At 29.7% G+C, this 27011-nt stretch overlaps 4 protein-coding genes across 5 annotated transcripts in view; 2 read left to right on the top strand and 2 right to left on the bottom strand.

The window, feature by feature from the left end:
• Positions 1-3727, top strand: part of LOC107173534 (bloated) — a 45986-nt gene extending 42259 nt beyond the window's left edge. For both annotated transcript variants that reach the window (XM_089220868.1, XM_015524112.2), the window contains exon 7: positions 1402-3727. In XM_089220868.1, coding sequence (XP_089076994.1) covers positions 1402-1925 — 524 coding nt within the window. In that variant the 3' untranslated portion in view covers positions 1926-3727. The remainder of the gene's footprint in view (positions 1-1401) is intronic.
• Positions 3634-20600, bottom strand: Cep89 (Centrosomal protein 89kDa). Its single transcript, XM_089220869.1, has 10 exons — positions 20198-20600; positions 20001-20118; positions 19744-19933; positions 19590-19675; positions 15459-15658; positions 15263-15401; positions 8665-8845; positions 8294-8461; positions 5492-5723; positions 3634-4042 (listed from the first exon to the last, which is right to left on the bottom strand). Exons 1-10 carry the CDS (start codon positions 20270-20272, stop codon positions 3866-3868), a joined length of 1566 nt encoding a protein of 521 aa, XP_089076995.1. The 5' UTR covers positions 20273-20600; the 3' UTR covers positions 3634-3865.
• Positions 10596-13019, top strand: ast (single-strand DNA endonuclease protein asteroid). The gene has a single exon (XM_015524096.2). The coding sequence runs from the start codon at positions 10873-10875 to the stop codon at positions 12796-12798; it is 1926 nt and encodes a 641-aa protein (XP_015379582.2). The 5' UTR covers positions 10596-10872; the 3' UTR covers positions 12799-13019.
• Positions 20601-23702: 3102 nt separating the features above from the next.
• LOC107173514 (small nuclear ribonucleoprotein Sm D2-like) lies at positions 23703-25204 on the bottom strand. Its single transcript, XM_015524080.2, has 3 exons — positions 25000-25204; positions 24051-24309; positions 23703-23909 (listed from the first exon to the last, which is right to left on the bottom strand). Coding segments are annotated over exons 1-3 (378 nt in total). The 5' UTR covers positions 25002-25204; the 3' UTR covers positions 23703-23792.
• Positions 25205-27011: the final 1807 nt, after the last annotated feature.

Raw genomic sequence — 27011 nt, 5'->3', positions numbered from 1 at the left:
GCGTGAGAGTAGTATAAATACCACACCTACTCGTGAGTAACGGTATGACGGTCATATACTGTTCTATAGGTACCTAATTGACAAAGACAATAAGTCAATATATTGACTGCGTGTGCTCATGTACTGTAGGTTGCCAAGTGCCAACATTGTTGGAAAGAGATATAGTCAATCTCCGCATAATAGAACGGGACCTACGCCTATACCTAAGGTGTATGCCATATTTTTATAAAAATGTTGTTATATTTGTTGTAGTACTATTATTTCTCTCTCTTGCTATTAATTAATTCAAATTTTACCTAAAAGTTGTATCTATTTCTTAACAACGTTATCAGTCTTTTTCTTTATATTTCTATTATGCTAGCTAAGGCAGCGGTGGTTCTCAGTTGGGGGAGAATTCAGGAAATTAGGGAACTGATATTATACAATCGACTTCCAAGAAACTAATTCTTAGACCTTTGAAGCGACTCGAACCCAAATATTCCAAATTGGTGCGGTATAATTTTGATTCCCGTGTCTCATAATAAAATAAAGTGGAATTTTAATAAATATTAATTATAAAGTTGAAATCATAAGGCGTTTTAAATAGGCTACTACTCGTACGCAACTCAGCAACTGAGTGGCATTCGTGATGGGTAAAATCACTATAATGGTCATAAGACTATAATATTATACCTAGCCCGGCCTAGGCTTATAAGAAATAATAATACCAGTACCTATTTAGAAATTTGCACCGCGTTCATCTTAAAAACGTACAATACAAAACAAATTTGTATTCAGCAGTTCTATAGTGTTGCGTATAGAAAGTAATAATATTTTTAACAATTGCAGCGAGTTAACCGCTGGATTACGTATCAAACTTAAAGAAAAAAATATTTTCTCTCATTTACTGTTTTTTCGATATTTTAATTTTGAAGCAAATTATGAGTATGTAAAATAGGGATTCTCAAACTTTTATGAACACTGTACCCCTTTTTGCCAATACATTTTTTGACGCCATATTGCTCTTAGTCATACTAAACTAAAATAACAAAATTTAAAGACTTGAATACATTTTTAATTCATTCAATAGTTTGTTACCCAGACTCGTACCCTTTACGGAAAATTCGAGTACCTACCCTCAAGGGGTACGCGTACCATAGTTTGAGAATCCCTGGTGTAAAATATAAAATTTTAAAATTTCTCATAACTTAACCGTTCAACTCTATTCTCTCTAATATTTATTGAAACATCACAAGTTGGAAGTGCTGAACGCAAATTTGCCATGTGGTGCATGATGTGTAAGACAGATACGTAAACACAATTTTCGGGTGTGACGTCCTCTCATAACGTCAATATCGTATGTACCTATAACTATAATATTGTTATGTTTGTGTGTTTTGAACGGACGGTGATGACGTGCAGTAGGAGAAATACCGGAATCGCGACAGCTGCACCAATCCGTGTTCGGAGCAAAGAGCAGGCGGGCGGCGAGCCGCGAGGAACTATCGTCGCGCAACGACGCGTTCGGCGGTAACGGTGCTCAGAAGCGCACGCTGTCCCGGTCGGTGTCCGTCCTGGCGCCGTGGGCCCCACGGCTCGGCGAGGGCCGGACTGTGGACTATGACGAGCGCGGCCGGCCGCCCAGGGCGCCATCGTCGACCAGACACGGGCCAGTGAAGGCGACCAAGAGCGACCCGGAAGAGTCAGTTGCGGCGCGCGCGGACAGGCCCACGTCGACGGCGCGGACTAAGAACCGGCCGCCGAATCGGGCCAGTTCGGGCGAAGAGTCGTCGCTGCTGGACGAGGTAATCATCCGGACCACCAGTCGCACGGGCAAGCTCATCAAGGACGACCGTTCCACGTCCCGGCAGATCGGCCGGTCCATGTCGTCGGCGAACAGGTCGGTGGCGGGCGGCACGTTGACCAGGATCAAGACGAAATCGTAGTGGACAGCGATATTCAGTGTTTGACGACGAAAACGACAACAACAATAATCATAATAATAATAATAATAATAATAAAAATAATAATCTAAATAATAATAATAATATAATATTAATAGCAATAATAATAATAATATTGATTATATAATAATAAAATATGATAATATAATGATGATGATGATGATGATAACAATAACGCATATAATCAATAATATAAAATAATATGCCGCCGATCAAAAAAAAGAAAAAACTCAAATAGATAATTAATTACTTACCTAACAAGTTCGGCGGTGGTGCACCATCACCAGCTGGTGCAATTAAAAATATTTTTGATTTTCCGGTTTCGCGAGCGGTGTGTGAGCACAGCTATTATAATTTTCATGCGGTTAACATGGAAATATTATGTTGTGATTATTATGACCTTTAATACGACTTTTCAATATCTACCATTATAGGTAACAGCTGGTCCACGTAATCGCATTCGTCATATTAAATTTTTTGTTATATTACGGCAAAGGGTAAAATAGTGATGCATTTTTTAGTCTTTAAAACAATTACAAAACATGTTGTGATTTAAATATACTTTTTTTTATCAGTCTTTTACCAGAAATTTCGGATTTATTTTATAACATACATTTTTGATTATTATTTACGCGCATATACAGAAATTTGAGATTTGAATGAATCAGTTTGATGATTTTGGTGCTTATGTCCTATTTTTTTTTTTTAACGCTTCAAGGTTTTCATTACGTGCACAGCATGAATCGCAATAAAGAGCAACATGGGTGTCAACTTTTTAATTTCCAAGCCATGTTAGTATATGCACGCGACTATTGCTTTGCATCCCTGACATATATCCCGCATAACTTTACAATAGCGTCAATAGCCTGGCCTTCAAAAAAAATTATACTTTTCGTTTGTTCCCTACATATTATTTTCGTTTAGACCAACTTTTTGAGCAAACATAAAGTGCTACTTATAGCACGCAAGTATGGATTTAAATCGCTTCTTAAATAATGGTAGTAGCTATTTTCGTACGTGTATTTTATGAAATTTTTCTTTATCCAATAATTGTACAAGTCATTTCACTTGGGGCCAAGTGTCGCTTATAGCTTAGACCCTTTTGCCATGAAACTATCGATATTGTGTCTAATCGATCATAAGAATAATTCATGAGTCAATCGTTACCAGTGCCGAGTTTTCTTTTTAGGTCATTCGGTGCGCATATTATTTTAATACCACACCGTTAGACATTATCATCTCCCGGACGACTAGCTAGCATGATACGCCGAGTGTACTTCGGGGAGTTGACAAAATATTCAAATGTATTAGTTATCTGTAAAATTGTCAGATCTCTGTGATACGCTCTGTATACATTATACGTCATAATATGATACGTCGATATGACATCATCATTCTTCCTAGTCAAATAACCCCGTAAAATTTAATTAAAAAATGTTATCTAATGATGAGTTATATTTACTATTTTTATTTTTATTTTTATTAATGTAAATACTTTTAATTATCGTATAGATATGTTGTACATATAATAATAAATACCAATAGTATAACCAAATTGTTATCGTATCCGATATCTCGTGAAGTATTTTCTGAAAATCCTACAACTACATAACGAAAATTTTAAAATGATAATAATAATAGTTATAGTAATAATAATACATATCGTAACATATTATACTTAAAATACATATTTCATACGAACACACTTTAATTCTTTGAGGTTAAGTTACATTTTTTTTGTTTTTTTTGTTTTTTTTTTGATTAAAAGTCTTTTTATAAAGCTATACGAGTATATAGATATTATTTTAGTTATTATTTGGCTGTTCCAATATTATTATAACCTCTATTCATACCCTTCTCAATATGTACTGACTAAGACTACGGCACCACGACGAAGAAAAAGCGGCGCATGGGCACCATTGCTATCTCTCCAGGTTCGCGTCCATCGAGTCTATAACGCTTTGTTTCTGGAGAAGAGCGTTGTTCAATGCGTTGATTTCGTTCTCGTAAGTTTTCTTCATTCGTTCCAGCTCGACAGACTGTTCGTACAGACGACCGCTTAAACGGTTAACTTCCTGATGCGCACCTTGTTCGACGCACTGTAACACAAACAATACAATGCTCGCAAATGGCGTAAAATCGGGTGTGCAAAGCTGGTCTAAAATGAAGAGCCATTAAGGGGCAGACAAAAAAAGCTTTTAATTTTCACATTAAACTCTTTGTTTAATTGCATTATAATTGTCAAAATACGTGATCTGTAGTAGTTATAAAAGTAAACAACCATCAACGTTTCATATATAAATAATGTGTACCTATACTGGCTATACTGCATTTAATTCAAAAAATATTTTAAAATAAAAACAAAAAACAGTGGGCAAGTGGGTATCGCTCTGCTGCAGTATAGTAGAGATAGAGAGTATAGCTAGGTCATTATAATGCATGTGTTGAAAATTTGAATGCAACGACATGTATCATTGTATACGAAAAACGATTCTGAACCGAGATGATTTATCAGTTTATAGGATATATTATTATAATATTAACTATATTTAAATTATAATACATTTTTATACGCTCAAAAAATGTTTTCTATAATAACTCTGAAGTTTTTTTTTTACAGTTATTTGAAGAAAAAGTTATGGATAACCTTGTGTTGGGTTTTTTAACCTTAGGTATAAATCGCAACAATTTTATGAATTTTCAGCCTCATAATTCCGTGCAAATTTTCGCGATTTTGAAATATTTCGTAAATATTTGAACTTTAAATGCTTATAAACAAAAATTGTGACAAACAATTTTTGATTTTTTTTCAACTCAAAATTTAATCGTAAATATATAAAGCTAATATAAATATTTGGTGAAATTTTCAAGTGTTTACAATGATTCGTTTTTGAGTTACAGCAAAATAAAAAAATCAATTTGGTGAAAACTGATTATGTGTGAAAATTACCGTTTTTTCGTTACTTTTTTAAGGTTTTTCCTGACACTTTTGAAAACTACTGGAAATTTTTTACTTTTAACCCCACAAAGTACCAAGTCTGGTGTGGTATTTTGTTTTTGTTTATACGAGTTCATAGTTGGAGAACTCCATTGCACACATATAAGTGGTTGAAAATGGAAAAATGGCCTTTTGTGCTATATTTATTATTTATAACATAAATTGTATGGCATAAAACATTATTATTTAGTATACATACAAACATTTCTGCCCCATTAGCCTACACTAATAATCTTTAGTTAAATTTTTCAAAATGTACAGTATAATATATGGTAAAAATATGAAATACTGCCCGGAGTCGCGTTCGAATCGCAAAATACGATTGAAAAGACTTAATGTACTATAAACGGTACATAATATGTTAATTAACATTATTACACTAAGTGCACCAGACACGCTTTGAATCGGTTCGAAAATTTACCTAGATATCCATTATTGGTATTATACTATATTATTATTTATTACATTAAATATTGTACATCAATCAAGCGATATCCCTTCGACGTTGACCGGTAAATATAATACCGTTGAGGCACATAACAATATATACCTTCAGGTGTTCGGTGAGGGCTTTAACCCGGGCGCTTATGGAAGCACTCAACATAGCGGCCGAAGCGTCATTCCTGCTGTCACCAGCCGCACGGCGCAACAGTGCCTCCTGTTCGTTGATGGTTTCTCGCAGAAACACCATGGCGTCGGCCAACTGTTTCTTGTTGGTGTTTTTCTCCGATTCACAATCAAACAGGTGTTTCTCCAACGCGTCACATTTCGCTTTTAACTGCCTGCAAACCATAAACAAAATGCCTATTCATAGGTACTATGATATAATATGTAATACATGTTGCAATATGCTAAACACGAAACACCTATTATATACGTCATACGTATGTCATAAACGGAATCTATGTATCAAAATACACAATGGCCATAATTTACAAACATCCCGTGATAAAATACCAAAACTTAAAAAAAAAGGGTAAGTGTGTATCGCTCTGCTGTACATTAGGGGGTGGGGTGGACCTCTGACTAGGGTAGGTTAAATTTGAATATAATGATAGGTATCATTGTATATACGAAAAACGATTCTGAACGGAGACGGTTTATCTGTCTAGGATATATTATATAGATTATTAAAAATTTCAAATCTTAGATTTAAAAAGAAAATTTTTTATGAATTTCTAGCTTAAAATAATTTGCGAATTTCCGTGATTTTTACGTATGTTGTCAAAATTTAAATTTAAATGCTTGTAAAAAAAATGTGACTATATATTATACAAATTTTATCGACACTACAAAAAAAAAATTTTCTGAAAAATTGAAAATTTCAGCTGTCTATAAATAACTCAAAAAAAGTCAAAAATATATACTGTATATAGATAATACTAACATAAACATTTGGTGAAAATTTCAAGTATTTACAGTGATTAGTTTTTGAATTACAACCATATAAAAAAATCGATTTGGTAGAAAACGGATTTTGCATAAAAATTCCCGTTTTTCTGTAATTTTTTTTTTTGTTTTTCTCGATTTTTTTGAAAACTGTTGGAAAATGTTTACTTTTGACCTCTATAATGCACCAAGGATCTTCACTTTTACATCGTGATTTTTACGTATATTGTCAAAATTAAAATTTAAATGCTTGAAAAAAAAAACACACATCATTGTAAAATCGATACATTCATCACTTCGTTCAGAATCTAAAATTCAAATAACATAAAATAAACGAAAAATCCCTTCGAATCCTTACGTATCATCAGCGTATATATTATAATACGAATAATAATATATAAAAAATATATACTTACATTCTACTACTTGAAACAATACGTGAAAAAATGGTTAAGCACAAGACCGTAAGTCTTATCCTCAGGTAAAGGGAGCAGGGTACAGATCCTTTTCAAAATTAGCAAATTACATTTTAAAATTATCCTATATATACCACCCCTCAAAAAAAAAAATAAACATAAAAAAAATCACTTCTGGCTAAAGCCTTGGTTAATCATAATTGCGTTTCCGATCAATATATTAAAAAATAATTTAACCACCAATAACAACATTAAACAATTTTTCATTTTTATGAAAATAATAATGTCATGCAGTTTATGTTCATAAAGCGTAACCAAGGGCGCCGCGAGGGGGATACAAGGGGGTGCAATTGCACCCAGTGGCGTGCGCAGGAATTTGGTATGGGGGGGGGGGGATGTCATAAATAAAAATGTATTATTTTCAATATTTGTTATTTAATATTCTATATATAATAGTCGTTAGAAGTCTAAAAAAAAGCCCATGGGGGGATATATCCCCCATCATCCCCCCCCTGCGCACGCCACTGATTGCACCCCCTGTCTTTAAAAAAAACATTTTATGGTATTGAAAGATTTTTTTTTGCATAATTATCTATTAAAAACTTTGTACTTGACGAAAAAACAAAAATAACTTTGTATCGTCAAATAATTTGAAAAAATATTTCTACGTATTTAACTAAAATAATTTAAACATTGTTTAGAAATCAAAGTATACTATTCACTCCCCTGCCAAAATTCCTGGAAGCGCCTATGAGCGTAACCACTTCGATAGCCGAATGTCGGATGACCCCCAGCGGCGTGTATATTTTATACCTAGAGTATGATACTGTCTGTCGAAAATGGCGCGTTCTGCGTACCTATAAGACGTAGTTTCTTCAGCAGTCTGCAATATCATGTTCTTATTCTTTGTTTTTTTTTAAACAACTTATTCATACGTTTACATCACACATACTTTAATATTAAATTATCATAATTTATACTTTTATATAGACATACCTATAAAAAACATTGTTAAACTCTTACACCGTGTAGACGTCATCCGTTTTGGACACTCACGAATATCATGTTTATTTATTATGATTTTATATTAAACCTATATACGTTTAACCTATATCGTTTTGACTAAATTATACATACAACATACGCCTAAACTATAACGCATCATCATCGAATTGGGTTGTTGAATCGTTATGATTTAAATATATATTTTTTTTTTATCCCGCGGCAACTAAGGCCATTGGGAAGGGGGTAGTACTGTAGGTTCTTATGGAACTGTAGGTTGGTTTTACACGAGGGTGAGAGTTTTTGGCAGAATTTCTATTGGGACACCCGTGGGTTTCTGCCATGCCCCGGAGTGGGGGATGGCGGCACTTGTTCTCGGGACACCGTGACTTGCCCGGAGAAAAATGCCACCCGATGGTCGAGGATCGAACCCGGTCCGGCTGAGCCACAGCCGACGCGGTAGACCACTCGGCCACCTAGTCCCCCCTAAATATATTAAATTGTATATTAAAAATCAACACATAATATTATAAATTGCATCTTACGAGCACTGTAAATCCAAAGCTTTGTTGATAGACCGCTGTTGATTTAATTCAGTGGTAAGAGTAACGATCCTGATGTCGAGCGTAGGTCTTTCCTCTTCGAAAGTTATCAACCTTCGCATCAACGTATCACGTTCATCGTCGTACCGACACTTGAGTTCTTCGAAAAGTCTACAAAAGTGTTAAGAACTTCTACATAATAATATATAATAGTTTAAAATCTTGTATAACATTCATACAAAAACCATTAAATGTTGCTTTATATGCTAACCGGTGTAGTAGGTAACTAATAACTATAGTAGATAGTACATGAATTATTTTATATAATATTTTTGACGTAGGTACAAGAATAAAAAAATAATAATTATATATACCTCCGACATTCGTTGACAGCAGACGTATGCACAGCAATTGGAATTTTATTATCATCTTCGGTTTTCATGCGATTCAAATCTCCAGCTAATGAAGACACACGACTTTGCAAATGAAGAAGCTCTATACGGGCATTTTCATATTTCTCGGCTAGATGGTCTCGTTCACCATTCAATTCAGTAACTAAAATATAAAACATAAGATTTAAGAATAACCTTATATAAGTCACAAATTCACAACAAGTTATAAATATTATTTCTATACTTAGAACAAAATATGATGTATTTTTCAGGGTTTTTTTTAATGATTTTTTCTGACTGCACAAACTTATTCCCACTATTGCGTTATAGTAGGGAATTTGTCTACGCTGACCAAACCCTACAGACCATTATCCGTTGAACTATCAGTGGTGGCTCTAGCCTCCCCCCCCCCCAAAAAAAAAAACTAATAAATATAATAATAAATTTATTAACTACTAAATATTACCGGGGGGGAGTCGAACCCCCCAACACCAAAAAAAAAAAAACGAAAATTACTTGGAAGACTAAGTAGTTATAATACTGAGTATAATACTTATATATGCTTGAAAATCAAGTAAAAGACCTCACATGAATTGTTCACATTGAAATTTAAGTAAAATAAAAATATTATTTTAAATAAACAGTACAATATTTTGAATAAAAATACATTTTTGTCGAAACATAAAAATACGATAATATTATGGTCTAAAAGATTTGCTTACATTTTTTCGGAACCTATCGGGGCACCACCGTATCGGCTTTGGTGGTATAAATTATCGTAGTGGTTATTTTCACGTCCGACGTGAAATTATTTGTTTTCACGTCTTGTCCTGTGATTGGTCGTAATATTGATAAGAAATATTTAAAATTTAAATTATAATAGTCATACAGAATACAGATTAATTTTAATAATTCAAGTCAGTCGTCAGTGTATAATAAAATTAAAGTAAGTAAATAAATCAATAAAATAGTTTAAAATTCATGGTCTAAATGTACAGTATAAAACTTGATTAAATTTGTTTTGTTTTGCAAAATTTGCAAAACCATATTTTTTTTAAATTAGGGTTTACATTAACACAAATAAAGTGAAACCACTCTAAACAGCGATTACAACAAATTGATTTTGTTGTAGCATCATTTGAGCATAAGAGACAGACCCAAGTAGTTATTTTTTTTCATTTGAATTACTTGTTGGATAGCAAGCCAACTTTCTTCAGATAAGTAACGCTTTATTACATTGATTGCTATTGCCTTATCTAAAACTGCATTTGAAACCTTTTCAGGTACAGTTTCAACATCTTCTTCATCTATTATTTTATTTTGATATACAGCAGATTTAGCAATACTGCCATGTACAAACCAACATAATATTTCATACTGCCTTATATCTGCTGGAAGTTTTTCAAAAGGAAGTAAGTTTGTCTTGAGTTTTCTTTTCTTAGGTACACCAATCACAGTTTTGTCTTTACCTACATTTAATAATAGTTAAAATATGTACCTATATTAAAAATATAGAAAGGTAATGTTACCTTTTGGTCGACCTCTTTTAGGAACTCTTGGTGATATAGATGGTAAAGTATCTTTTAAATTGTGGTGATCTATTTAAAAATTTCGGGGGGGGGGGGGGGGGGGGGGGGTCCGATCCCCATGGACCCCTCCCCCTGGTTACGTAATTATTTTATTAATTAAATAAAATCAATAATTCAAAATTACGCGGGTTTCCTTATCAATATTACGACCAATCACAGAGCAGGACGTGAAAACAAATACTTTCACGTCGGACGTGAAAATAATGACTACCATAGATTATTGAATGTAGCGTAATTTTATTATTCTGATATGATGTTATAACCGAAATTCTGGGTAACCGTTATCACTTATTAGATAAGTAAATAAAATGATAAATATGAAATAAAAAATAATAATGTCAATATTTATCGTTCCGTCATTCGTCAAGGCATCATTCTGTTGTTCCACTCGTTTTAATTCGACCGTGCAATCGAGCATCGAGCAAGATTTAAGATTGTAATAGCTTGGTGCCATGTAATTGTGTTCGCCGTTCCTTAATTCGGTAGTTGTTCTTCATATAAATTATTGTTTACGCTTATACAGTAGTTTGTTCTTAACCACCTAGTTCATTTTAATGTTTAGTGTTTACTGAATTGTAATAAATCCTCATATTTTGTTATCATGGGTATTCCTGGTTTAACGTCATTTATAAATCGTAATTCAACTCAATATTTTGAAAATCTACAACTCAAAGACACTCTAGTAATAATAGATGGTTATGCTTTAACAAATTTCCTATACAGGTTATATGAAAATCAAACAAGTGCATTTGGTGGAGAATATGACGTGTTAGCAAAGGTCTATACAGATTTTATTAAATTGTTTATGAGATGTAATGTTATTCCAATTTTTGTATTTGATGGAGCATATGAACAACGAAAAATGGAAACAATCATGAGTCGCATGAGCCAAAGAATACAATCATATGGACAATCTGTCAAGTCTTCTGAATGTATGCCAATGTTTGGTAGTGATGTAATTTTTGACATTCTGAATGACATGGATATACCACATATTAATTGCGATTTTGAAGCTGATGCAGAAATCGTAGCATTGGCTAAGTTATTAGATTGTCCTGTTATAAGTCGGGACTCAGATTTTTACATAAATACGGTACCTTATATACCATTGGACAAGATTATTCTTAATCTAGATTATAATGTTAAAGAAATAAATTGTCAGGTATATAAAGTTGAAAAATTACTGAATGAATTTAGTGGATTGAATGTTGACTATTTACCTTTAGTGGCTGCCTTATTAGGTAATGATTATATAAAGCAAGATACGTTTTCTTCTCTGTTAAGAATAAACCCAGGATGTTTTAACTGTGGATTGAAACTTAAACGAATCACAGAATGGCTAAGAAAACAGCATGATGTAAAATCTGCAGTATTAAACATGACTTATAACATATCTCGAAACAGTGATTATATAAAAAATCAAATAAACAATATCATAAAAGACTATAAAAATATGAATAGCAAATACTTATCATTCATTCTTCAATACAAAAAATTGAGTTCATATCAAGATCGATTAAAACACTTAAAATCAAACGAAAAGAGTATACTACCTCCTTGGTTAGAAATCAACTATCGTAGGGGCACTGTAAATGCAGAAGTTATGACAATAGTAACATTAAAAAAAATATTTTTTAAAGTACAAATTGAAGATTATGAAAAACTCCCTTATTACGAAATTTCATTCAAAATTATGGAAAGAATAATTGGATTATTGTTTGGAAAAAGTGATCCAATCCTCACTATAGGAAGAAAAAATGGACTTAATATAGGCCAATACAAAATAAAACCTTGGATAACTAACCCATATATACCATTAGCTGATATAAATAAGAGTGAATTAGTATATCGCAAAAATATAATTTTAAATTTAGTTAAAATAAAAAAACTTGATGGTATTCCCAAAGATTGGGAATTATTTGTTTTAATTTTAATTTACTGGGCAGTTCACACCAATAATATTAAATCCAGTCACATGCACGCCTTAATTGTATGTGCAATAACACTTAATATCATAAAAAAAATTGAAATTGATCCGAAAAATAAAAAAACTGAAGTTAATAATGGCAAAAGTGTTATAGAAGAAAATATCACTAAAGTGAATAAAGAAGATTGTATAAATGCAATGAGTTTGTTATCAAATTATTTTCAAATTGGTCAATATTATAATAACAAGCGTTTATATTATAAAATTATTCATTCATTTGCACAATTTCAAAGCTGTGTTTATTTTTTTATGATTCTCAACTCGTTACTGGATTTCCCATTTGATCAGTGTCGCATTGAACATTTTTATAAAGGATCATTTTTATATAACTTATGTGTACAAATGGAAAATTGTAATCCAGAATTATTTGTATCAAGTAAACTGTTTAATAAACTAGATTCATTAAATAATGTTTATAAATCAATAATTGAACATATAAAAGTGCTGTTGCCAGTTCCAAAAAAAAGATCAACTGTAGCACATGATACTAATAACAGTTCAAAGTCCAAAGGCAAAAAACCACAGAAAAATTTTAAGTAACCTTGTAAGAATTATTTTATAATTAGAAATTAAATAATATGTAGTAGGTACATAGTATATGTACCTATATTATTTATAAATATATTTTAGATTTTAAAAGACTTACTTTATACTTTATTCTTTACTTTTATCATAATAATTTGTTAACTAGAAAGCTCATATTATTATATATATTTTTTTTTGTAATTAATTAAACAGTATTAAATGCATTTGATTGTAAATTTATTTATCTCTTCAATGAACATTTTGTTGTCCTGTCTCCCGAAACTTGTAATTATTTAAAAAAATCAACATAACAATTTGAGATTTCATCACTAAAATATTTACATATAAAATATAAATCAATAACTCAGAAAAATTTACAGCAGATTACTGAAAACCATATTCAAAAATATCTATTTGTTGTTGTGCTACAGTCGTTATGAGTTTCACAGTTTGAAAATTCAAAAATAAAATATTATCATTAATATTATGTTATGGTGAATGTCGAAAATTGGTAAGTGATTCGATTATGTAGGCAAATGTTGTAAAAAAACACATTTTAAACTCAAATTTACATCTTTCCCCGGTCATTGACGTAATTTACTAAAGCTGGTGGTAAATGATGATAAATCTTGTATTGAATGCGGAATGTAGAATTGGTTTTGTTACAAGTCCTCTTTTTGGATTTGATTGTTATACTTGACAATAGCTACATAAGCCTAAATATGCCATAACTGTCTCCGTTGTCACATAACAATATTTTGTTTTTAACATAGCCATCATCTTATTTCTACCACCATAGCCTACTGCCAATTGTGCCATGTGAATTACTTCAAACAACTTGAACTTATCTACTGTGGCGTAATATAAAACGTTAGAGTCATTTTCAACTATAAGTTTAATTAATTTTTCTTTTCCACCAATTGTTACAATATCATATTTATGCATAATTCTAATATTTATAACCATGTTTTTTTGTGTTCCAATTTTCAAATCTTTTACTTTTTGAATCTTGTTGTATTCTTCAGAATTAAAATAAAATATATCGTCACCTCTCTTTTTACTGTCAATAATTTTATTTTGGTTCTCCATACTTTAATATTATAATTAAATAAAATAATATAAATATAAAAAATATAATTTAATTAAGAACAAATTATAACAAATAACTATAAAATACGCGCTTGTCGCATATACAACTCACTAGAATATACGAGTAGATACTAAATTACTAATAGACTAAGAGACCATTTCACATTATTATTGGTTATCAGTAGGGCTAGGATTTAAATGCCCTAAAAATATCAAAAAAATGCCCTTTCAAAAAATGCATTTATGACCTAAAAACTCTAAAAAATGCCCTAAAAATATCAAAAAATGACGTTTCAAAAAATGCATTATTTATTAAACGCACACCACCGATATAATATTATCGCTCGATAAGAAAATAATCCGATAAAAGTTTAGTTGTGTGCAATAATATCGGCTAATTGGATGGTGTGACATAAAGGTTGTAAAAACCGGAAAACCTGATGTTAAATTAGTTAAAATAGTTCAAAATGAAAATAATTTTTATTACGTAGTACTATATTACTATGTAGTACTTATATTTCAATGAGGTCAATTTTTTTTAGTCATAATACGACAAATAGGTCAAAAATGTACTAAAAAATTAAAAAATGCATTATAACCGTCAAAAAATGCCCTAAAAATGATGAAATCCGCTAAAAATGCCCCAAAAAATTATTGTGGTTAGATTGCGAAGTACTTGAAACATATTTGTAGTTTGGAAAGCATCGCGTAAGATATCTCAAAAAAAAGATGCAAATGCATTGAAATCCGAGCCCTAGTTATCAGCGTTATTGCTAGTTGGGTTTTTGCTAATCTATCGCCATGATATTTTTAACTAGCAATGCTTTGTCACATACCTATACACTTATCACTGAGCATTCAAAACCGACATGAATGTATTGAACATCATTCTCCAACTAAACCGGGGATTGACGTCAATAAACAAGGAATGTCTACATTTACAACATTTACCGCGTTAACATCATTCACCGTAGCATACATAAATCAATGGATTTATGTCAGTCTGTTTGTCCTTAATGTATTTTTAAATGGCTGGACCGATTGCTACAAAATTTGGTACACAGATATATTAGACCTATGGGCAGAAGATAGGGGCTAAGTTAAAAACTGATGGGCCCAACCCCAGTAGGTGCTCATACAAGCATTTTGAGATTTATGATGGAAATATAATTAAAAATTACAATGTAACTACAAAAACAGTGTTTGGTCCAGAATCCTCTCTCCGCATACTTGAAGTCACCCATGTTATTTACAGTGGTATACAGACTTAAATTAGTTAGGTCACTTAACCTCCCTTTTTATTAGTTTTAATTTAAAAAAGTTACTTGAGCAAAACTTATAAAGTTTGATGTATAAAATTTAAAAATGAATACATTAAATCCAAGTTTACCTCTTGATTGGTATGAACGAAGTAAATCTTGTAACTTTGCTTGATGTAATTTGGCTTGCCTGACCAATAACTCATTATGTTCTTTTAGCATTGCTACTTCGGACTCCACTGATTTCCATTCTCCATACGTAACTTCGATCTTTAAAGATGATCAAGTTAAAATAAAAATGATTATATTCATTAATTAAACTAGTACTTTTTCATTTGCTTCTTCAAGCTGTTGATAAAGACTTTCATTTTCAGCAGCAATTTCTCTACTTCTAGAAGAAAATCGAGCAAGTTCGTTTTTGTAGCTTTCAATAGTAACATCTTTTTCTTCTAAAGATGTTTGGTATGCTTCTAATAACGGCGATACTGCATTAATATCTTCCCTGCGCCAGCTTATATTTTTGGGATCTAAATAAAACATAAAAATATTTTTATTTTTTTCATAATAAATAGGTAGCAACAACATTTTGCTGTAAAAGCAAAATGAAAATATTAAATAAAAATTAATGTGAATATCCAAATGGAGGAAAGTGATGTGCTCTACAGGGAGTAAAATGCAATGATTTTATTAGTACCATTCCACCATACAATCAGAGATGGGTAAACTTCGTGGGTGTCCCCAAGGGGGGGCAAGACGGGGCACTTGCTCCCCCTCCTGGAAAAATGTTATTCCCACAGTAATTGGTAAAATTCCTATTAAGAAATTAGCTTCTAAAAATAGGTTTACCTATGTTGCTATAATATGTCAACGTACAACTATCCATGAAAACTATCATTAATAATAATCAGATTATTTTATCTTATCGTATTTTTTGGTTGCTCACATGACAATAAATTATTAGCCGTTTGCTGTTACATTGTGTTGCTTACGTGAAAATATACCTATTATTATTATTATACGCGGCGTGTGGATACTCCCATAATTTCCAACGCAGCTTTCGATCGAAAGACTGTCATCGTATTCTAGCAGCAATAAAATATTAAAATCACAACAAGGTAAAATCTTTTTATAATATTAATTATGGACATATGGAACTTTTTTAAGAAACCTAAATTAGACGATAGTCCTAATGGACCGTTAGATAAAACAAAAAGTTTAACAATAGACACTAATTCCACAAGTACAGTTGATATTACTGATTTGAATAAAGGTGGTAGTTTTACTGACCACATTGAAAATGTTGATGACAAGGAAGTGGCTTATTATAAAAATGATATAGGACATTACTTGACAAATGTAAATATTAACGATGCTTTAAAGTTTGATATTTTGTGTAATCCATGGGTACCACCTACTTCATATAATTTTAAAAATGATTTAAAATCGGATAATGGTTGTCCATTTAGACACATATAGCTGGAAGAGAATAATACGCCATTATACTCGACAATATTGTTTAAACTACTGTTATATAATTATGTATGGCCAATAAATTATTATTATTATTATTATTATTATTATTACTATAAACAAAATGTATAAAAAAAATTTCATTAATTTTTTTTAATTAATTTTGCCCCCCCCCCCCTAGAAAAATGTCTGGGGACGCCCATGGTAAACTTCACACCTTTCAAAAATGTATCTCAAAAAATCTTTTTCTACCTGTGCTAGAAAATCAATCAAAAAATATACTTTTGTTGCTTACTCATTAATTCTCAAATGAAAAGTTCTGTTAGACATTAAATATTATAGTTCGTACCATCTCTAAAAAAAAAACTAAAATGGCTCCAGTTTCAATAATTATTTAATTTTAGAAAATTAATTACAGCCATTAATACAATTGGTTAAAAAAAATATATCAAATTTTAATACATTTATCAAGTAAGTTTTTATTATTATGTACCCTATATTCCTGTCTACTTGGTATTTTACAAATATAACTATTATTTGATTGAATTCATCAAAGTGATTGGACATAAAGTACTACTACCACTTGCTACCAAACATTTTAAAATAATAATACACAATATTCTGATTCCTGAATTATTTTTAGTCCCCCAAAACATTATTCAAATGATTGCTAATTAATATGAGTTAAATAACCTTCTACATTATCTTTGAAAACCATTTGAAATCTTTTAATATTTACATATTGTAAACATATTGTTGATATTCACTTAAATATGCCCAACTTGGTTTAGTTTTTATCTAATGCCTAACCATGTATCAACACAGAAAATAATACATGTTATGAGATAATTTTAAAAATGCTTTTTTATTGTAACAGTTATTATTTAAAAACTATTAAGTAAACACTGTAAGGGCCGTTATTACAATGTCCTACTAAGGTTTATGCTAACGTAGCAGACATTTTTTTAAACGCCTATATTACAATGTTCCTCTACGTAAAATGCAACAACTAAATATGAGTTAGCAGTCACTTCATTTAGTGAGAAGTTTAAGTGCATGTTAATGTAACAAGCGGAAAGAATCCATAGAGTTACATATAGATATAGATGTAGCTATATAATAGGTACCTAATATTTATAATTTTGAACTTTGCTAATTCTTTATTGTAATAATTTTGTATCACCAGTTAGATTTTTTCTGCAACATAATTTTAATTATAAATTATACTGTGCATTTATTTTATATTTTTGATAATAACTTAACTTAAAATGGATAATATAAATAATTGTATTGAATTTATTAATGATGTAAATAATATTGGCCGAAAAAAACCTCAAGTGTACAAAGATAGGGAAAACTATTATTCAATATATTAACAGATGACGAATTTATCTATAGATTTGGTCTTTCAAAAAATTATGTTAATTACCTGTTAAATTTACTTGCAGAAAAATTGGAAACAGCTACTGACAGATAAATACTATCAATATTCATTGTTTGTATCCAACTGTTTGTATTGAATATGCCTGCCTAATAATGGCTAATAACCTGAAAGCCTAATACAGTTATGCCTATGAAATATTTTGTTTTTGGGAATAAGGCATTAGCTCCATTGAATCAGATACTACTTATACTACGCTTATATCAGTGGCAGATATGTTTAGTGTAAGTGTATCTTCGGTAAGCAGAATCATAAAAAATGTTTCTTATGCTATTGCAGGAATGAGTGGTTCATTTTTTTTTGAATTTCTTTACAAGGTACTGTTAAAATAAAAATGAAAATGTTCAAGATTGCCCAATTTTCATTAGTATTCAGTGCAATTAATTGCACATGTTAGAATTAAATCACCAGAAGATACATTTTCTGAACCATTTAGAAATTTTTAAAGATAAAAAAATAATTAAATACAATACCTATAAATACACCTCAAATAAATGAAAAATTGTACAACATATATATCTAGACAGACTGGAATATAAAAATTAGATCTAAGCTGAGTGATGAATGTAATAATTTTACAATAACAAAGTTTTTTTTTTATATTTTACGTCTTTAGGAGCAGTAAAAATGCTTCAATATTCCACATGGGGCCAATAGTGGTTTGTGGTAGCAAATTGTGTCTAGTTACCAGTCAGTTATTTATTATAGGTAAAAGTAAAGATTAAAAAATTGCTAATAATTTTCAAAATAATAACTACAAAATTAAAAACAGTACCTAGAGATCTTAGGCCATAACAATTTTAAACATATAAATATATAATATATATTAAGGTATTAATGATAGGTATGTGTAATATTAAATTAGTTCAGCTGTTTTTAAGCCATCTATAGGCATTTTCAATTTTCAATTTTTTTTTTCAATTTAATTTATGTTAGATATTGTTTGTTTCATAGGTAAAATTTAAAAAAAAATGTTTTATAAAAAAAATTATTGCCTAAAAATATAAATAAATAATAAAATATAATATTTCCTTAGGTAATAATCCCTAATCTAACCTTAGAAATAGAGACTGTCATTACTGCACAGAATCTTTTTTTGTATGCAATAATTGATCGATTTATCATTGAATTCAAATAATTAAACACATAATATTCAAATTTTAAAGTTAATCATGTTAAATTATTAGCACCTACAACAGCTGATTCTTATGAACTAAAGAAGAGCATTGCACTGCTTACAATTATCTTACTGCCACAGTGCCACTTACAGAAAAACTGTAATAATGGTCTAATTTAAACTTCCTGCTAAAGTCTTCGCAATGCTAAGTCATCTGCTAGCTAAACTTTTAGTTAAATTAAATTTAACTGGAAATTATAATAACAGCCCTGTCCTAAGTGTAATTAATTTTAAGATTTCTAGAAAAATATTTAACATGTATTTATCAAGTCATATGATTTCAGCAAAAAAATATATCTAAAATAACTAATATTTAATTATATTGTGCAATTGTGCAATAAATAATAAATTGATAAAACTTTAAAGATACCTTGTACTCGCATGTAACCTTCAGACTCTGGAAATTGATCTTTTGATAGCAGTTTATCTTGACATTTTTCCAGTTCTCTATTTAGTCTAAAAAAAAACTTTATTCTTAATATTTGTATACAATTTTTAAGTTAAAATGTTAATTTTTACCATACCTATAAGTTAGATTTTTTAATACAAAAACGTCTTGTTTCAGTTCTTTATTTTTATCAATTAATCGATTCACTTCACTTTGCCTATTCATAGTCTCAATGGCTGTGCATTGTCTTTGTAGTTCATCTCTTTTTTTCTCCAACTGTTTGAGATGTGATGCCATTCTAGCAACATTTTCTGACATGTCTACATCTGTAATTTAAAAAAAAAATATAGGTAGATGTCACGTTTCTAACTACAAAAAATAAACTATCCATACTGTTTCTTAAGCGATCTAAAGGTGATATACTTTCTCCCATATTGGGCTCCCTTCGTGACATTCTTTCCATAGCTGGCACAATACATCTCTCAGCCACCACATCAACCACATAGGGAACCTTAAAAAATGTTACATGTTAGCTAATGGAAAAATGAATACTCAAGCATACCTGACAAATTAACTATGACTGTCATTACTTTATCTGAAGTACTCGAGCGCGTTCTGCGAGGTGGGATTGGAATTTGACCATCTTGACTGTAATTACTTGCCATATTGTTTACAGTAATGCAACTAACCTACGTCAGCAATTGTTTTCATCGGATTCTCGAGATTTAAAATATAATAAATACCTAACAAAAATATTACATTTATGATGACTAGATGAACTTTTTTTATATACAGTCTATGTTTAGTCTTTTTTTGGTTACATGTATTATTCTTTTATGGGAATATTATACTATTTGTAAAATTAAATTTTAAATTATTTTGTCGTACAAAATAGGAAGACTGAATAAATGAGAATTCATAGCGATTAAGTATTGACTTTTGTTCTTAGTGTTCTTACTCCTCGTACCAAATTCATATCGCGTTTTTGTATATGTACAAAAAAATCGTTAACCTTATCAATGTTAAATGAAAAAACTGATAATAACTAATAATTGATAGCATCGCAGACCACAAGTCAATGACCAAAACATTGAATGTTTACTACTGTAATTAATAATACAACAAATTACGATATTACGGATATTACTAAATAGCTAAAAAAAGTACAACAGCACATAAAAAACTGAAATCAGCAGTGCATCGCCTATTTTTTGTATTCAATTGATAAATGTATTAGTTAATTTTTTGCTAGTACCACAAAATGTAGTACCGATTTTTTTTATTCTTAAAATATATTATGCTCCTTATGTTGTGATGTATACGATTCACACACAACACACCAAACACATTATTTAGCATTTTGGTTTACGTTAATGCCGCATTTTGACTCATGACTGAGTTTAATTCTTTGAAATCCAAACGAAAGGGGATAAAAAATACGTTTTGAAAAAAATTTAGACAAAGAGTCCGAAAAAAACAAAACATTCTATGTCATGTTCATTAATATTTAATACCTATATAATATATTAGTAGTAGGCTAATAAGTAGGTAAAAGGTAAAAGATTATAGATATAGGTTTATGATTAATATTCATTAAAAAAATGTAATTAATATTTATTTTATACAATATAAATATGTTATATTATTAGATTACTTCCTATTCCTTTACTTATCTACAGTTAACAGATATTATAGATCTATATAGAAATTTAAAATAATGGTCAATACAAATTAAGTTCAAAATGTATAAAAGAAAAAATATAAACTGGCAAATACTACACACAGTTTATATAAAGTAATCAATACAAACAACAATTTTTCCATAATAATAATTAATAATAGTCGCTATTTGAATAAGTTAAATTTTTAAAAGTACTACTCAATATATGCATCAATCACTCTAAAATAATAATAAATTAAATTTACCATTATTTTATATAATGAGTACAAGGAAAAGTATTCAAATATTCAATTATATTAATATTGTTTAAGGCAATTAATTACATTTTATATAAAATATAATTACATATGAAAATTTAATAAAATATCTTGTATTTTCAAACTTTTTGTCCAATTAATAATCTCGGTGGTTGTTTTTTTGATAGGATATTAACTTGAGCACCTTTAACAGTAGTGTTCACAGGATTTTTCACTATATATCAAAGACCTGAGGGGGGGGGCTAACATTTATTATCAATAAAAATATACTATATCTAATCAAACATTTAATAAATATTAAATATTATAATTTCTATAGTTGAATATGGTGTGGTGATAAGCAAAACAAACCATTTAGACCTAATAACAAAAATCTTTTAATACTTTAATAGTAGGTCTACTGTCTACTGTCAATGGAGTAAAGTGTAAACCATTACTATGTTTATATTATGGCATTAAAACAGCTTGAAATTAAATCGGTTTTACATTCTTAAACTACATAGTGCAAGTATTTTAACTTTTAAAACGGTTTACAATTTTTAAACAATTTACAACTTATTACATTTATTTTATGGCATTAAAACCGCTTTAAAAGTTAAAACGTTCACACTATGTAGTTTAAAAATTTAAAACCGTTTTAACACAATCATATAAACGTAGTACATGATAGAGTAACTAAACTAATTATTACTCTAGTAGATAATGTTGAGTCAGCTGGTTGTTTGTTCAAAAAACCAAACACAGTACACATATTATTTAACAAATAATATAGCTTTCTGTTGTGTTTATATATAAATCCATAATACCAGAAATTTTTTTGAATTTTATTATAATAAGCCTAAAAAGAATCAATTTAAAAAAAACATTGAAGGAAGTCATTTCAGGGGAAAGGAGTTTAAAACCCTAGAACCCTACCTCTGCATAGTGCATACACCACTATCCTTTAGACATTAGGGTTAAAATTTAAATAAAATGCTAACCAAGGATCTATCTAATACATTATAACATGCTATCATCAACTGTGCTAAACACATTTTCTGTTATTCATTTAAAGAAAATAACAATAACACTTTAATGAGTGAATTATTCTTTTGCTTATGAGCTCATGAAGTATTCTACTAATCTATTGCTTCCTTGAACAGTTTATGTTGAAAACATCACTTGATTTTTTAAAACTAATTTTTTTATCAACACCTGGCACTAAATAGTATCAATTGCTAACTAAAGGCCGTTCTTACAATGTCCGGTTAAGTGTCGGTTAAGACTAACCGGTAGAATTCTATCGGTTAACTCATGATAAATTCTTCCGGTTAGTGTTATCAGGCACTAACCGAGCATTGTAAGAATGGCCCTTAATTGGCAAAACAATCTACCTGATAAAATATTTTTCAACGGGTTGCAAAATCATAGCATTTTAAGGTTCAAAAAGAAAGTGAACCAAATACACCAACATTCTGTATTCAGCATTTAGCAACAATTGTAGTCAAAATACTAACTTGTTAAAATGAAAATTTTTTTGTCCTAGGTTTTTAATTTATTACTTATGAAATAATTTATAATAACTACTATAATATTATAGTAGAAAATTGCAGTCCAGAAATTATTGTTAAAATTACTTAAGAAGTTAAAAAGTACCTACATTTTAATGATATAATTTTAATTTTTACCTAAATAAATGATAATTTAGCTTCGAAACAAGCCTTAATTAATTATTTTATAATAAAATAGGCAGTATTAGATATAAATTTGTACTGAATTTACACTGAAAATGTTTTATGAGAGTATTAAAGTAATTGAATATTTTTATACAAATGTCTACTAGACAAGTTTAAAATATTGTCAACTAAAAAACATGTATGTTGATTTAAAATTTATTTTTCTAACATAATTTAAAATATTATGTATTTGAATAACATAGATATTCAGTAGTATTATAAGATATTTAATAGTCTGTTCAGGTTTAGCTGATCTACCTACGAGCATGCATAGTGAGTTGCTGAAACGGTCAGATCCTCTGGTTAATGCCAAGTTATATGAGATCGGTTGCATGGTCATGACTAGTTTTTGTTGGATAAGTGGGTTCACTTAACCTTAACAGAATACACCATAATATAGTAGACCATAATAAATAAGAAGTATTTAATATAGTTTTTTTAAATTTATATTACAATGAAGTAAAATAATCAATATATACATATTTTATGGAAATTTGCTTAAATCTAATTCTTACAAAGTGGAATATATATTTCAAGGAGCTGGGGGTTGTTGACGAACAGCTTCTTTAGGGTTCTTGACAACTAAAATAACTGAATCACCACGTAGAAACATTTTTGAAATATATTTGTCTCGACTAACTGCTTTTGCCTAAAACAATAATCAATATTTAAAGAGCGGTTTTAAATTGCAAAAGTTAATATAACAATAACTATTTACATTTCTTATCTCATTCGCTACCTAAACATGCAATATAATGATTAAAAATACTGTAATACTATTTAAATGTACCTTCTTCTTGCCCTTTCCAGTCTTAGGTAATTCAGTCCACATTTCTCGTACATTTTCTAATACCATATTACAATGTCGATCAAAAGCTTTGATTCTTGCCAAAAGTTTTCTGTTATTACGACAATTGATCAGTACTTGAGTATTGTTACGAACAGATTGAGTCAGGACAGACATAGGACCTGTAGTAAATTCTTCTTCCTCACGTTTAGCTAACTCTTCGGGAGTCATTTCAGATTTTGGTTTATTTGCTACTGCAGCCCTACATACATAACATTAATGAAGTCATAAGAGATAAGTAGTAAAGCTGTTATTTACATTGATGTAAAATCATAAGTATATAATTTAAACAAATTTTGGTTCCATTTACAAATTAATTATTGCCAATAAAACATTTATGTACACCAATACTATAAACATTATTAAAAGTTATTAGTAAATGAGTACAAATTTTAAGGACAATCAAAACATAATATATACTTGGTACTTAAATAGTAAATATAAAATTATATCTTTTAATTAAAACCATATTTAATAGGTATTATAAATTTATAAAATAAGCTTATTGTTAAACATACTAAGTACCTATGTTACAGTAAGTCAAATAAAAAATTAAGTTAATAAATAATGAAAACAAGAAATGTATTAATACCCATAAATAAATGTTTGAGTGTCAATCAAAATCACTATTCAATTCAATAATTAATTTATATTAAGTTTATAATATGAGGTAAGTATATAATATGTTCTGAAGTAATCATTATTATGTATACTGAATAATTATATGATGTCGAATAAGTGTAAAGTTATAAAACTTATTACATGTAATTTATTTATTATTAATACATATTGGTACATACTAATATCAATATTGTAATATACTTAAATCATAAGATTCGATCTCAATATCCAAGATCAATTAACACTATTATTTTTAAGTGCATTTACTTACATTGTATAGAATTTGTGTCACAGATAAATATTCAATAAACAACTTAATAAATAAAAAGCTTAAATTAAAAATAAAATTAGTTTTGAAAATTTAAATAATTACACTTCAGGAAAATAGATAATTAAGACTTCAATTTGTAAACAAAATACAAATCAAAACAAAAAACCGACAATCAGAAATCAAAATGTCGTCAGAATGTCAAATACCGTATTCGTATGGTTGAATAGAAGCTAACCTCAAAAAATAATTTTAATGTTATGTTTATACCACGATTTAAGATAATATATCTTATACCGTGACCAAAACCGAGTTTATAGCCTTAGATATAGATATTATTATATTATCTGTGTTTACGGAATGGTTTAACTATAAAACAATTGGTTTAAGCCGCGGTTAAGGATATGGTATAAGGTATGTAAAATTATTATATATAAATATATATATGTATATCTTAAGCTGTGGTGGTAGTATTCCAAAGTTTATAGATTATCCATAAACTTTCCGTTTTCTGCGGCGAATTTTGAGATTTAGTTCAATTGTTACTCACAATCGCTACAGGTTATACTTAATACTTATAGAGGTTATGTTAGTTATGAACTTAATATTCTAGGTATTAGAATAATTTAATATGTTATTAATAACTTAATAATAAAAACTTAGTAATATTGTACACATTATTTTATTTAAATCAGTAAGTCGTTGAAAAGTTGTAAACTATGCCCAGCAATATCAGCTGTGTACCTACTGTGTATTTGGTTGTAATACAAAAAAAATTATCTGTGTTATTGTTTTCTATTCAAAAAGACGAACTTTTAAAAATTCCTCGAGGTTTAACATTTATTTAATAATAACATTGTCTATGAATAAACATTTTTGTACAAATTAAATACAAAAAAAGGATATATTTTATAAAGTTTGAAATATTGTATGCACAGTAAGTTATATATGATGACAAAGTGAGATGACCTTGTCAGGACTCGGGACATTTTATAATATTTAAAAAAAGTACGTGTTTAATATTACGCTTAATATACATCATGATTTTTCATCTGTTATTTAACTTGAATGAAACCTGACTGTTATCAAAATTAGGAACTTAAATAAATAACGGAAGAATACAATATTTTTAAATAGTTTAAAAAATAATACGATCCAATGCTAGGCGAATCCCAAATTTAGTATAATATTATTTCATATTTGATATACACTCAGGTTCCATGGATTATCATACATAGCGAAACACAAAGCTCGCGACCACTCACAAAAAATTGATATGAACATTCGTGACACAGTAAAGTTTGACAAGGATGGAAAGTCGAGGTTAGGTAATAACTCATTAATTATTTAGTAAGCGAGGTTTATTAGTTAGGTATTATTATTATCTATAACCTCAGTTGATTTTATTGTTCTTTTTTGCAACAGATTGAATAAAACATTGTATAAAAAAAAAAGTAAGTGAGGCGAGTCGATCGACTGCTTGAACGTAGCGGTGAGTGGTGACCTTTATCGGGACAACGAGCACTTGCAATGATTTAACGAGCTCATCATTGATGAAGAAAACTTAATAAGAGGTACGCTCGTTCCCCAAAAAAATGTTTTCTGTCGTGTGCCATCATGGGGGACTTCAATCGAAATAATATTATGATGTTCCGGTACGACGAAACGGGAATTCAAGTCGTCATGTTGCTGTTTGATTTTGGGACGGCTCGTTACTGTTCGCCAACGTTGGATATATCGTTTTTCTTGGACATGAACACGATTCAAAATTCGTACAACCTAATGTCCGCTCACCAAATAGAGCTGAAATAAATTTTGAAATGGCTGCGTGTACCTACCTTATTTCACTTATTTGGATTCGCTTCGCACTCGCATAATTTTTCGTATTTAACCTGATGCTATTTTTAAAAAAAGGGAATGAACAACGAAAAAACATTAGAGTGCTGAGTGGTTATTACAACTGGGTAGGTGGTACTCGGCTAGATACCTATAAAAATATCGAGAACTCTATTTTA

Source organism: Diuraphis noxia, unplaced genomic scaffold, assembly GCF_037042655.1.
Source record: "Diuraphis noxia isolate RWA-SAM2 unplaced genomic scaffold, SU_Dnox_SAM2 contig0002, whole genome shotgun sequence".
In the NCBI taxonomy this organism is placed as follows: Eukaryota; Metazoa; Arthropoda; class Insecta; order Hemiptera; family Aphididae; genus Diuraphis; species Diuraphis noxia.
This window is presented reverse-complemented; position numbering and strand designations above follow the sequence as displayed.